We start from the raw sequence: 13,965 nt of genomic DNA, 5'->3' as shown, positions 1-13,965 counted from the left end.
GAAAGATATTGCAATTTGTTAGTCAACATGAAGAGGGTGAGCATCACAAAGGATAATGAAGAATTAATTGAGAGGTTAGCTGATGCGTTGCCACATGAAACTTAGGGCACATATCTGATGATGTTGAGAAGTAGGAAAGATTTTGGCAATTTGACACTGAGTAAGTTCATTGAAAAAACTGAAGCTCAAGAAATGGAACAAAGGAAAATCTCAAGAATGAAGGATTTTGATGGTGAACAAGATATCGGTCTTTATTACAAAGGAGGTATCAATGATAAGATCAACATGTCACCAAAGATAGAAACTGCATTCAATGCTAAAAGTTTGTCTGAAAGTTCTTCTCAAGGTTCTAGTAGCAAATCTGGATTTTCTTCATATCCATCATTTGATCCGACTGTGTCAAAAACAAAGAATGGCAAAGTTCTACAATGCAACATTGCACTGAACCTGGAAAATGATCAGAATTATTCAGAAGAAGTTGCAAAAAGTCATATGTCTTTATTGGTGACTGTACTTGAGTCATTTGGAAGCTTAGTTGCAGGAAAGATCGGGAATCCAATGTTGACAAAAGAGGATTACGATCAGATAGATGCTGAAGATATGGAGTTAATGGATATAAAGTGGTGTTTGGCCAATGTGTTGAGACGAGCTGAGAAATTTAAACAGGTCACTGGAAGAGATGACTTCCGTGATGCAAATGTTTCTACTTTGGGTTTTTATAAATCTAAAGTTACTTGTTTTCGTTGCAGGGGAAAAGGACACTTCAAAAGAGAGTGTACAAATCGTGAAGCAAGTGGAGCTCAAAATCCGTTCAACAACAATGATTATTACCGAAAGGCATCTATCATCAAGTTGCTCAACAATCAAGTCAACAACTACCACAAACAGCTCATGCTAGGAAAGAGATTGAAGAAACATCAAAGAGAGCCTGTATGGTGAATCAAGAAGATAAAAAATCATCAAAAGGATTTAGTTGGGACAAATATGTTTCAGCTGATAGTAAAGCATGTCTGATAAATCAAGATGATGAATGTAACACCCGTCTAATTTCTACTTGAATTTAATAATACTTCATACAATTTTATATAAAAGATGTCTAAATTATAACATAAGTTCCATTGATAAAGTTCATAAGTAGCGAAACATTAGACAACTAACGTCTAATTCAAAACATTCGTAAGTTGTTTAGTAAATTGTTTAGATTCCAAAACATTGTCTCTTAAAGTTAGATAACGCGGAAGCTTCTAAAGTGTGTTCGGTTCTTCAAAAACTTGCTTGACCGCCATCTGAAAGATCCCCATTGTCACCTAGGATCAAAACCACTTAAAATGTTAGTTTTGACATTTACATGAAGTGTATAAACAAGTCCCAAGCATTGAGCATTCAAAAATAAAAAAAATTAAAACTTCCCCTGTCACGTGGCGCGACAGGCCCTCGCGTGGCGCGGGGGAAGAGGTTTTCCAGCAGGTTATTTTTTTGTGAGCTGCACTTGTTGCCAGCTCCGGAAATTCAGATTTTCAACTTCGTTTGGCCATAACTTTTGACTCGTAAGTCCGTTTTGGGTGATTCTTTTTCCTATACGTCCGTAAATTCATTACCGGCGTGCCTATTACAATTATTATACCGAAAATTTAATTTACGGACCGAAAGACTATATGACATTATGCATTTATTCGACCCACTCTAACTTTACCCATTTTACTACCATTTAACTAGTAAGCCTATGGCACCCTATACCCAACATCCGGGGCTTATGATCACCCGCATTTCTTTACCAATCTCATGGTTTAATGCTCTTGTGATTATTATCGCCATTTTCAACTACTAGAACACTAGAACTACAATATACGCAACTAAACGACCCGTTGGCTTACCTTGTGGAATCCTCCATTTTAACGACTACCAAATGGTTCATTGACATCTCTAAGGTTTTTAATTCAAGTAATGATCATAGTCACTATAATCAACGCAAAATTTCTATCCGACAATACGATTATACAAAGTTTATCAACAACTCTCTTAATGTAACGGGTCAAGTTAGATACCTTTAGTGCACGCCCTTCAAACGCAAATCGCCACCGGCTTGTCCACTCGATGCCCCGGTATCTTTTCCTATAGAGTTCAATCACGATTCGTTTAGAACTCTTTTTCATCATATATCGCATAACTTGCCAAATTATCACAATCATGTGTTTTAACTTTAAATTTCAAATTTCGAGCCTTCTTTAAGGCATTTTTACAAACACTTAACGGGCAGAATTTTACATCTTTTAGTTTCTAATTCATGGCTTGCTACTTAGCCTAGATTAACATCAATTGAGCTATCACATATAGTATTAAACATCATATTTTCAGAAATCAGTTTCTATCAATCAATGTCACTAGGATAGCCTTCTAAACCCTAGTGTTCATCATTTATTTCACAAAACCCATGAACCACCTTCAATGTGTTCATGAAATTCCCTGAATTTAGACATAATTTCGCATGTCGTTCTCTAGGTTTTACTCCTAGACACTATATTATCCCTATTCTATCTAATTAGCAATCATGCAACAACTAATTTCAGATTTCCCAAATTCATGAGAATTTCAAACAGGGAATTTTCATCAAATTTTACATACCTTGTAACCCCCTTGCAATGAGGATCACTAATCTCAGCTCAGATTTCGTTTTGGATTGGATTTGATCCTTCAATTTAGGTGTTTTATGGAGTTCTAGGGTTTAGACAAGCTTGGTCGCCCCCTTGCTCTGATCGATCCTCTGCCCCCTTACAATGGGTGTTTGTGTTTATTAAAATGTTTTTATTAAAACTATTTTCAAGTTTAACACTTTTGGTCCCTCTAGTTTTCATTCTCTATTTGTTTTATCTTTTAACTACTCATAAGTAAAATAACTAACTAGGTTAGTGCCATTCCTAGTTATTTTACTTTATTAGTTCATTAGGAACATTATTGAAGTTTAAGAGTTTTGTATTTTCGGGATGTTACAAGTCCACCCCCCTTAAAAGGGTTTCGTCCCTGAAACCATAGTACGTACCAAACAATGTAGGGTAAAGACGTCGCATCTCTTCTTCGGACTCCCACGTAGTGTCCGAACCTTTCTTATGCTCCCACTTGACCTTGACTTGATCGATTTGTTTGTTTCGCAATTGCTTAACCTTTTGATCTAAAATATCCAATGGCCTTACCGCGTAATTCAGGCCATCATCCACCTCGATATCATTGTAATGGATGTAAGATGTTTCTTCCGTTAGACACTTCCATAGTTGCGACACATGGAATGTGCCATGTATCCCACTCAACTCATCCTGTAGTTCGAGGCGATAAGCCACTTTGCCAACCCGTTCGATGATTTTAAATGGCCCAATAAACCTCAGGCTTAGTTTCCCTCTTTTTCTGAATCTGATAACGCCCTTCCATGGGAAAACTTTCAGCATAACCATATCACCTATCCGAAATTCAATCGGTCTTCGTCTTTTGTTGGCATATGACTTCTGTCTATCTTGGGATGCTTTCAAATGAGCTCGCACCACTTCGATTTTCTCGTTAGTGGCCTGAATTATGTCTGTATGTGCCAATTCACGCGGTCCCACTTCACCCCAACACACCGGGGTTCTATATTTTCTACCGTATAGCATCTCGTAAGGTGCCATGCCGATACTCGAATGGTAACTATTGTTATATGAAAATTCGGCCAAAGGTAGATAAACATCCCAACTTCCACCGAAGTCAATGATACATGCCCGTAGCATATCCTCTGGCGTCTGTATCGTACTTTCACTCTGTCCATCCGTCTGAGGATGGTAGGCGGTGCTGATGAACAATTTGGTTCCCATTTGCTCTTGGAAATCTCGCCAGAAATTTGAAGTGAACCAGGTATCCCTATCAGACACGATGGATACCGGTACTCCATGGCGTGCTATTATCTCATTAGTGTAAACTTCTGACATCTTTTTTGACGTATAAGTCTCACAAATCGGAATGAAGTGAGCACTTTTCGTCAATCTATCCACCACTACCCATATAGCATCAAAACCGCGGTTCGTCTTTGGTAGTTTGGTTAATAGGTCCATCGTAATATATGCCCATTTCCAAACGAGGATTTCTAACGGTTGGAGTTTACCGTATGGTTTTTGGTGCTCCGCCTTGACTTGTAAGCAAGTCAGGCCTTTCTCCCTCCACATATTTCACCACGTCCCTCTTCATTTCGGGCCACCAATAATTTTGTTTAAGATCGTTGTACATCTTGGTCGCACCCAGATGAATAGAATATCGGGATTTATGGGCCTCATTAAGTAGTAGCGCCTTCACTCCACAAGTATTCGGAACCCATATCCTTCCGGATCAAGTCTTCAACCCATTCTTTCCATCCGACAAGTCTTGTAACTGGCCGATTATTCTTTCCTTTTTCCAGTTCTCCTCTTTCACTGCCTCTTCTTGCGCCTCTCGGATACGTTCAAGTATACCCGAGGTCACTACAAGCTGCATCGATCTTACTCATATTGGGACATAGTCCGCTTTTTTACTCAGAGCATCCGCCACCACATTTGCCTTTCCGGGGTGGTAGTGTATTTCGCAGTCGAAATCCTTCACTGTTTCCAACCATCGTCTCTGGCGCATATTTAACTCCTTCTGATCGAAGAAGTATTTTAAGCTTTTGTGATCAGTGAATATGGTGCACTTTACCCCATATAAATAGGGCCTCCTTATTTTTAATGCAAATACCACCGCAACCAATTCAAGATCGTGTGTGGGATACTTCTTCTCATGTATCTTCAATTGCCTCGAGGCATAAGCTATAACTTTGCCCCGTTGCATCAGAACACATCCGAGCCCCGACAATGAGGCATCTGAGTAGACCACTAAGTCCTCGACTCCGTCCGGCAACGTTGATACCGGAGCTTGAGTTAACTTCTCTTTTAGCGTCTGAAACGCCCTCTCTTGTTCTACACCCCAAATGAACTTCTCCGCCTTCCGGGTTAACTTTGTTAGTGGCGACGCAATCTTGGAGAAATCTTGAATGAATCTCCTATAATACCCCGTAAGCCCTAAGAAGCTTCTAATTTCTGAGGGGTTCTTCGGGGGATTCCACTTTGACACGGCCTCGATCTTTTACGGATCCACCAACACTCCATCGGCACTTATGATGTGGCCGAGAAATTGCACCTCTCTTAACCAAAAGGCGCACTTAGAAAATTTCTCATATAACCTTTCTCGTCTAAGTGTCACTAACACTTCTTGTAAATGGTGTGCATGCTCGGCTTCACTTTTCGAATACACCAAAATATCATCTATGAACACGATGACTGATTTGTCTAGCATTGGCTTGCAAACCCGGTTCATGAGATCCATGAAAGCCGCGGGTGCATTTGTCAGCCCAAATGACATCACGAGGAACTCGTAATGTCCATATCGCGTGCGAAAAGCCTTCTTCGGCACATCTTCCTCCTTGACCTTTAGTTGGTGATACCCCGATCTAAGGTCAATCTTTGAACACCACTTCGCACCCTGTAATTGGTCAAATAGATCATCTATTCTCGGAAGCGGGTATCGGTTCTTTACCGTGAGTTTGTTTAACTCCCGGTAATCGATACACATGTGCATGCTTTCGTCTTTCTTTTTCACGAACAGTACCGGTGCGCCCCAAGGTGACACACTCGGCCTTATGAATCCTTTGTCAAGCAGTTCTTGAATCTGTGACATCAACTCTTGTAATTCCGACGGCGCGAGTCGGTATGGCGCTTTAGCTACGGGTAATGCGCCCGGAATCAATTCGATTCCGAACTCTACCTCCCGCTCGGGCGGCATTCCTGGTAAATCGTCCGGAAATACGTCTTCAAAGTCACATACCACAGGTACGTCTCCGATCTTCGGTAGTTCTTTCTCGGGCTCATTTGCGTATATCATAAACGCTTTACATCCATGCCTCCTAAGCTTGTGAGCTTTCATCATTGAGCATATTATAGGATTGCCTCCCTTTTCGCCATAAATTGTAACGTGCTTTCCGCTAGGAGATGTTAGCTTTATCTCCTTACGAAAACACACGACCTTCGCGTGGTGCTGAGATAGCCAATCCATCCCAACAACTACTTGAAATTCCCCCCATTAACATCGTGATTAGGTCTATTAAGTATTCTTCATCATCAATGCTTAATTTGCAACCTCGACAAATATCACAAACTATAAAGCTTTTGGTGTCCCCTATTTCAACTTCTAAGGGCACAGATAATTTTGTCAATACAAATGAAGGATGTCGAATAAATCCATGCGAAATGAAGGATTTATTCACACTCGTATCAAACAATACACGTGCAGGAATTGAGTTAATCATGAATATACCTGAGACCACATCGGGTTCCGTTTTTGCTTCAGCCGCAGTAAGTTGGAAGGATCTAGCCTTTGCCTTTGGGGCTTCTGCTGGAGATTCCTTAACGTCCCTTCTTCCAACTAGGTCTGGGCATTCGGACTTTTTGTGGCCGGGCTGATAGCATTTGTAGCAAACCGAAACTTTATTCGGGCATAGAGACGTCGTGTGCCCCATTTTACTAGATATGGGGCACGGTTTGTCTTTGAACCGACATTCTCCCTTGTGCCCCTTTCTGCACACTTTACAACTTGGTGACCCGCCTTTAGTATCCACCTTCTTTCCTGATTCAGCAGTTCTAGCTTTCTTTGTAGGGCTTGGATTCACATCCTGTTCCCTTCGCTCACCCCTTTCAACTTGTTTCTTTAACTCGATTTCTCGCACCCCGGCGGTGTTGATGATTTCTGTGAGAGTTTCATACTTTGAGGGAGTCATAAACTCCCGGTATTCAGCACTCAGCATGTTGTAATAGTAGTATATATTCTGCTCTTTAGTGGTGACTAACTCGTCACAGAATCTCAGCTTATCCATGAAGATGCCAGTGATCTTATCAATTGTTTCACCCTTTTGCCTTAGCTGGATGAATTCTTCCTTAATCCTGTTAATAACCGCTTTGGGACTATGGACTATGGTGTTTAAGGAACGACACCTTCAACTCGTCCCAAGTCATAACCCTCGCCGCTTCGGCTCCTATTTCCTTCTTTTTATTGTCCCAACAATCCTTGGCTTGACCCCTCAATTGACCCGTTTCGTAAGCAAAAAAGTCACCTACGTCACAATGGGTCCGTTCAAACACCCCTTCGACGTCACTTATCCATCTTTGGCAAATTATCGGGTCAACCTCCCCGTTGTAGATTGGTGGTTTACACGCCATAAATTCCTTGTATGAACACCCTTTACGTTCTCCCGATTTTTCTTTCATAAGGTTGACACTATCCTCCAACCTTTTGGCTCGTTCTTCGACAAGTGACAACACCGTGCTTTGAATTTTGTCTATGAACCCGGATAGACTACCTTCAATTGCCTTCCCCACTTCTTCGGCAATAATCTCTTTCATTTGTTCGGTGCTTGTCTGCACCGGATCATCATCATTTCTTTCCGACATCTTGAAACTGAAATGTTTACATTAAACGTTAAACATTTCATCTGTAGCATAACTTTATTTGTTTCGGTTTAGCCAATTTCCTAACTTGCTTTAACCTTTCACTTTTAGTGCACTTTCCGGGTTTGAGTGAATTAACACACTCTTCCCATGCACATCGATTCACATCTCGTTTCTTACACAAGGTATAATCTACTAACATAATAAGTTAATTCTTACCGGACGATCGATCAAGCTTGAACTGAACACTTTGTTGACAACCTTAAGCTCTGATTACCAACTTGTAACACCCGTCTAATTTCTACTTGAATTTAATAATAATTCATACAATTTTATATAAAAGATGTCTAAATTATAACATAAGTTCCATTGATAAAGTTCATAAGTAGCGAAACTTTAGACAGCTAACGTCTAATTCAAAACATTCATAAGTTGTTTAGTAAATTGTTTATATTCCAAAACATTGTCTCTTAAAGTTAGATAACGCGGAAGCTTCTAAAGTGTGTTCGGTTCTTCAAAAACTTGCTTGACCGCCATCCGAAAGATCCTCATTGTCACCTAAGATCAAAACCACTTAAAATGTTAGTTTTGACATTTACATGAAGTGTATAAACAAGTCCCAAGCATTGAGCATTCAAAAATAAAAAATAAAAATTCCCCTGTCGCATGGCGCGACAGGCCCTCGCGTGGCGCGGGGGAGGAGGTTTTCCAGCTGGTTATTTTTTTGTGAGCTGCACTTGTTGCCAGCTCCGGAAATTCAGATTTTTAAATTCGTTTGGCCATAACTTTTGACTCGTAAGTCCGTTTTAGGTGATTCTTTTTCCTATACGTCTGTAAATTCATTACCGACATGCCTATTACAACTATTATACTGAAAATTTAAGTTACGGACCGAAAGACTATATGACATTATGCATTTATTCGACCCACTCTAACTTTACCCATTTTACTACCATTTAACTAGTAAGCCTATGGCACCCTATACCCAACATCCGGGGCTTATTATCACCTTTCTTTACCAATCTCATGGTTTAATGCTCTTGTGATTATTATCGCCACTTTCAACTACTAGAACACTAGAACTACAATATACGCAACTAAACGACCCGTTGGCTCATCTTGTGGAATCCTCCATTTTGATGACTACCAAATGGTTCATTGACATCTCTAAGTTTATTAATTCAAGTAATGATCATAGTCACTATAATCAACGCAAAATTTCTATCCGACAATATGATTATACAAAGTTTATCAACAACTCTCTTAATGTAACGGGTCAAGTTACATACCTTTAGTGCACGCCCTTCAAACGCAAATCGCCACCGACTTGTCCACTCGACGCCCCGGTATCTTTTCCTATAGAGTTCAATCACGATTCGTTTAGAACTCTTTTTCAATCATATATCGCATAATTTGCCAAATTATCACAATCATGTGTTTTAACTTTAAATTTCAAATTTCGAGCCTTCTTTGAGGCATTTTTACAAACACATAACGGGCAGAATTTTACATCTTTTAGTTTCTAATTCATGGCTTGCTACTTAGCCTAGATTAACATCAATAGAGCTATCACATATAGTATTAAACATCATATTTTCATAAATCAGTTTCTATCAATCAATTTTCACTAGGATAGCCTTCTAAACCCTATTGTTCATCATTTATTTCACAAAACCCATGAACCACCTTCAATGTGTTCATGAAATTCCCTGAATTTAGACATAATTTCGCATGTCGTTGTCTAGGTTTTACTCCTAGACACTATATCATCCATATTCTATCTAATTAGCAATCATGCAACAACTAATTTCAGATTTCCCAAATTCATGAGAATTTCAAACAGAGAATTTTCATCAAATTTTACATACCTTGTAAACCCCTTGCAATGAGGATCACTAATCTCAGCTCAGATTTCATTTTGGATTGAATTTGATCCTTCAATTTAGGTGTTTTGTGGAGTTCTAGGGTTTAGACAAGCTTGGTCGCCCCCCCTCCCCCGCTTGCTCTAATCGATCCTCTGCCCCCCTCACAATGGGTGTTTGTGTTTATTAAAATGTTTTTATTAAACCTATTTTCAAGTTTAACACTTTTGGTCCCTCTAGTTTTCATTCTCTATTTGTTTTATCTTTTAACTACGCATAAGTAAAATAACTAACTAGGTTAGTGCCATTCCTAGTTATTTTACTTTACTAGTTTATTAGCAATATTATTGAAGTTTAAGAGTTTTGTATTTTCGGGATGTTACAATGAAAGATTACCATAGGGGTTTAGCTGGGAAAACTTTAGTTGGGACAATTATTGTCCAGATAAAGAGACCTTAAAAGCCAAAGCTTTTGTTGCTCGAGTTGAAGAAGATAGTGATAATGATGATGATTATTATGCTAATAGAATGAAAGAACATTTGAGAATGCTAGAAGAGAGGGATAGTGATGATGGAAAAGTTCGTAAGAAAAAGAATAAAGTTAAAAAAACAAGTCAGCAGTGATGATGAAGAAGTTCATGTGATCAAGAGAAAGGTAAAAAGAAGTTCCAGCTTTCAAAGTTGAAGAAGAAGCTGATTCACAAAAGATTCCTGTGAAATGTGAGAACTGTGAAGTAGTGAAGAAGCAAAACAGTACTTTGATTCATAACATGAACATATTGAAGGAATCTTATGATGTTCTAAACAAAGCAATGTATAAGTATAATCAATCAAGAAGTGAACAAGCAACAACGTTGAAAACACTTCAAGGAGCTTTCATGACAAAGCAGAAAGTTGTTAACAATTATATTGAGAAGTGTGCTGTGCTGGAACAGAAATTGGAAACACAGAGAATTGAAACAGAAAGAATTAATAGATTGTTAAAAAGTTACTCATGTACTTCTTATGTTATTGACAGGATTTATCCAACTATTGAAGGCATGAAGGCTTTTGTAGAAGAAACATCTAAAGAGTAGGTTTCTAAGACAAAAGAGGTACCGAAGTGAAGATTTCTGGTAAGAAACAAAGTGTCAGTTACAAAAAGTGTCAACCCCCGCTTGAAAATGGATATTCGCCACGAAATCCAAATTCAGAAAGAGTCGAAAAGGCAACCAACTTACAGTGGTAGTCTGAGCCTTCTGTTAACTTGCCAGAAAACATTGATGTCACGTTTACATCATCTGACACTGATCATGAGTCCGAGTTAATAAAGAAAGTGGTCCATCAGGTGTTGGATAAAAATGAAACAGAGGAGTCAAAGTCGGAGTCAAAATCAGAGTCAAAGTCGGATACGTTTAAGTCCAACAGTAAAAAGGAGCAAATGGGTTTACAATAAAGAATTTTTGTTATCAAAATCTAATTTGAATGACGAAACATTCAAAGTAGTTTATACTTTGAATGATTCTGACAAATTATATTCTGATGAAGAATTTCCAATAAGAGGTGTCAAAACTGAAATGATCAAAAAGGTTTTCAAATTAACAGAAATTAATATTTCTGAAATAAAAGATATAAATCTTTCTGAAAAACCTAAAAAGTACACCTCAAGAGTCCAACAAAGAAAAAACAAGAAAAAATGTTACAGTTCTGGTTCAGGTTTTCAAAAGAAAACAAACCATAACGGTAATTTCAAAAAGAAAGGACTTGGTTTTATACCACTATAAAATCATAAAAATGAGAAAATTTATAAACCAAAAACTGTATTTGTTTCAGGAGCAAGCGAGCAAGCTCGGAAGAAGAGGAGAAAAATTCATTCTGGAAGCAATCAAACAGAGAATTCCTTGCGAAGAAGCAAGAAGAAATAAAGAATGAAGATGTGCAAAAGAAAGAAACGAGAACCTGTTTTCAGTGCAAAATAATTGGTCATATTGCCAAGAATTGTCCTGATACAACTCAATCAAAACAAGAAGTGTCTCGTAAACTGAAAGAGAAGATAGTTGAAAATGAACCACCAACCAAACCTTTTATAGTTTTCAAAAATTCTAAATTTGAGGTTGGAGAATGTTCAAAAAGGTTTTAGAAGAGAAAAGCAAATCTTGACAATCAAAAGTGGGTTGTTAAGAAATCAGATGATAGTTCTAGCAATGATTCTGATTCATCAAAATCAGAGGAGCTATCTTCTAGCGATGAATCTGATTCCACAAAGTCAGAAGAGCCATATGTTGAATCAAAAAGTGAAAATCAGTTCCGTCAATGGATGATGAAAATTTTCCACCATTAAGGGCTGAAAATTTTAAACAAAAAGTTGGCAAAATTAAGATTTCAAATCAATTCTTTCCTGAAAAGAAGGAAGTTGATGTTAAAAAAGCCTTTAATCCCAAAGTGAAACATATTTTTGGAAAAATTACTAATGGGAAGGTAAAAGGGGTTATGGAATTTTATGAGAAGAAAATGAAAGGAAAGAAACCGAGTGTTGATAACTCGGAATCTCCCAAGGTCTGTCAGGCTTGGGAGAATCTCTTTAACTGAAAAACCTGACTTGCCGGAGCTTCCAAGTTGGTAATCGTGGAGCATGAATCGGCATCATTCTTAAAAATTTGTATTTAAGAAAAATCTGAAATTGATAAATTCTACATGTTGTGGACTTGCCGAAACTCCCAGGTTGGTAAGTGTGGAGTAGGAATCGGCATTTTCCTACAAGTGGTAGTGGTTCTTAAAATTGTCATATTTAAATTTCAAGGGGTTATGATTGTTGAGGAAATTTACAAGTGGTTAATCAAGGTCATTAAGTTGAACTTGATTTTCGTATTATTCAAGTGTTTTTGAAAAACAATATGATGAATGAATCCCCAAATTTACAAGTGGTAAAATCAACAAAACTTATTTTCCGGAAAAACCATTTTGATTAAAATAACAAACTTAAGTGTTTTGAAATCATAATGGGAAAATAGTTTGTTGTAAGAGGGAGTTCTGATTGTTTGCGTCAAGTGGATGGAGAATTGAAGGTTGAAATCAGTTTGTCAACTTTATTGTACAGTTTGTTTTCAAATTTGAAAATCAAAATTGAAATATATTTTGATTTTAGGGGGAGTAAAAATTTAGAAAATTTCGAAATTTTGAAAAATCCAAAAACATGATAAAACCAGAAAAAGCTAAAAACATTAAAAAATTTAAAATTGAGTTTTGTTGTGAAAAAGAGGAAATGATAGTACATCAGTGGACTATCACAACACGCTAAAGATATGGAATGTTTAATGTGATAAGCGATCTCACTAAGGATGTGTCAGTATGTTTTTACTCATTTAGTAGATTGTTTTCGAGATATAAACATAAATATCAATGCTTACTTATCTCGTGGGGAACATCTCTCGGATATATGGGTAACCCCCTAAATCTTGTTTGAAAGATTTTCTATTTCTGATATACTAGGTCTTTGTGCGTGGTGATATCTAGGGTATTATACCAAGACTTTTGATTTTGCCGGAGCAATAGCCTAGTCCTCGTATAATACTTTGCATTAGCTTTAATCTTAAAGCTAACCCTTAGTACAAAAATGATGAAACATTGAAAAATGCTAATCATGTGCTGTTGAAGAAAATATCCCCAAACGGGACACACCTAAAGTCGAACCATCATCTCTCTGATTTTGCGGAAGCAATAGTCTGAGCTCTCATGGTTTCACATCTACCCATTTACAGATATCATTAGTGTACACTCACCTGTAAGACTGAATATAGAAGTCTGGATACGGGAGTATATTCTGAGGTGGGACACACGAATAAGTTTAAGTGCTTAAAATACTAAATTCGTATCTCGGAATAGTTGAACTTTGTGTAAAAATTTAAGTGGATCAGTATACTGACAAACTACGTGAATCTTTAGAACTTAAAATGTCTAAAGCTTAACGGTGTTAGTGATTTGTTTCAATAAACTAATATGATCCTCTTACACAAACTCACAAAAATATTGTCTGTAAATATTTCTTTACTGCATTTTTCTTTTAAAGCAAAAATCCAAAAAGATTTTTTGTGTGTTTTAGCATAAAATTATGGAAAATACAAAAAGATTTTCGACAACTGATTGAAAAGTTGATATTCAAAATTCCAAGTGCTAAACATGATGAACATTTCGTAAGGGGGAGGTTTGACGTGACCGTGTCGTCCCGATCAGTCAAAAACCCAATTAACCTAGGTAGCTAGGGTAAGTCGGGTATCGTATCCACGAAGAGCATGTGGTTAGTATTGCACGACCCGTTCGATTAGTTAGTCTATTTACAAAAATGTACAAAGTGATTATGAAGTTTGCTAATTTTTATTTGTTTATTTGATTTGAAAAGAAATCGGGTGAACCGACAAATGACTATTATTAAAACTATTGTTGATTAACTAAGAATTGCAAACTAAATTACTAAATGATTAAAACAAGAAATTAGAGATAAGTTCCACACCCGGTTCGATTATTGCAAGACCTAGGGTTCCTACATGTTTTAACTTGATTCAATTGCATATAGTGATTAACAGATTACTATCACGAAGCTTAGGTGCCAATTGCTATCAACGTCATAGACAACGGACCGTAATGCACTTCGTTGCCTCGGAC

The 13,965-nt window shown here is 37.6% G+C and overlaps 1 protein-coding gene across 1 annotated transcript; it reads right to left on the bottom strand.

Moving 5' to 3' along the window:
* Positions 1-1,263: 1,263 nt before the first annotated feature.
* LOC110888727 lies at positions 1,264-3,653 on the bottom strand. The gene is made up of 2 exons (XM_022136238.1): positions 3,038-3,653; positions 1,264-1,307 (listed from the first exon to the last, which is right to left on the bottom strand). Exons 1-2 carry the CDS (start codon positions 3,651-3,653, stop codon positions 1,264-1,266), a joined length of 660 nt encoding a protein of 219 aa, XP_021991930.1.
* Between the last annotated feature and the right edge of the window lie 10,312 nt (positions 3,654-13,965).

This window comes from Helianthus annuus, chromosome 11 (genome assembly GCF_002127325.2).
Source record: "Helianthus annuus cultivar XRQ/B chromosome 11, HanXRQr2.0-SUNRISE, whole genome shotgun sequence".
NCBI lineage: Eukaryota > Viridiplantae > Streptophyta > Magnoliopsida > Asterales > Asteraceae > Helianthus > Helianthus annuus.
The sequence above is the reverse complement of the archived record's forward strand: the minus strand, read 5'-3'. Positions and strand labels throughout refer to the sequence as shown.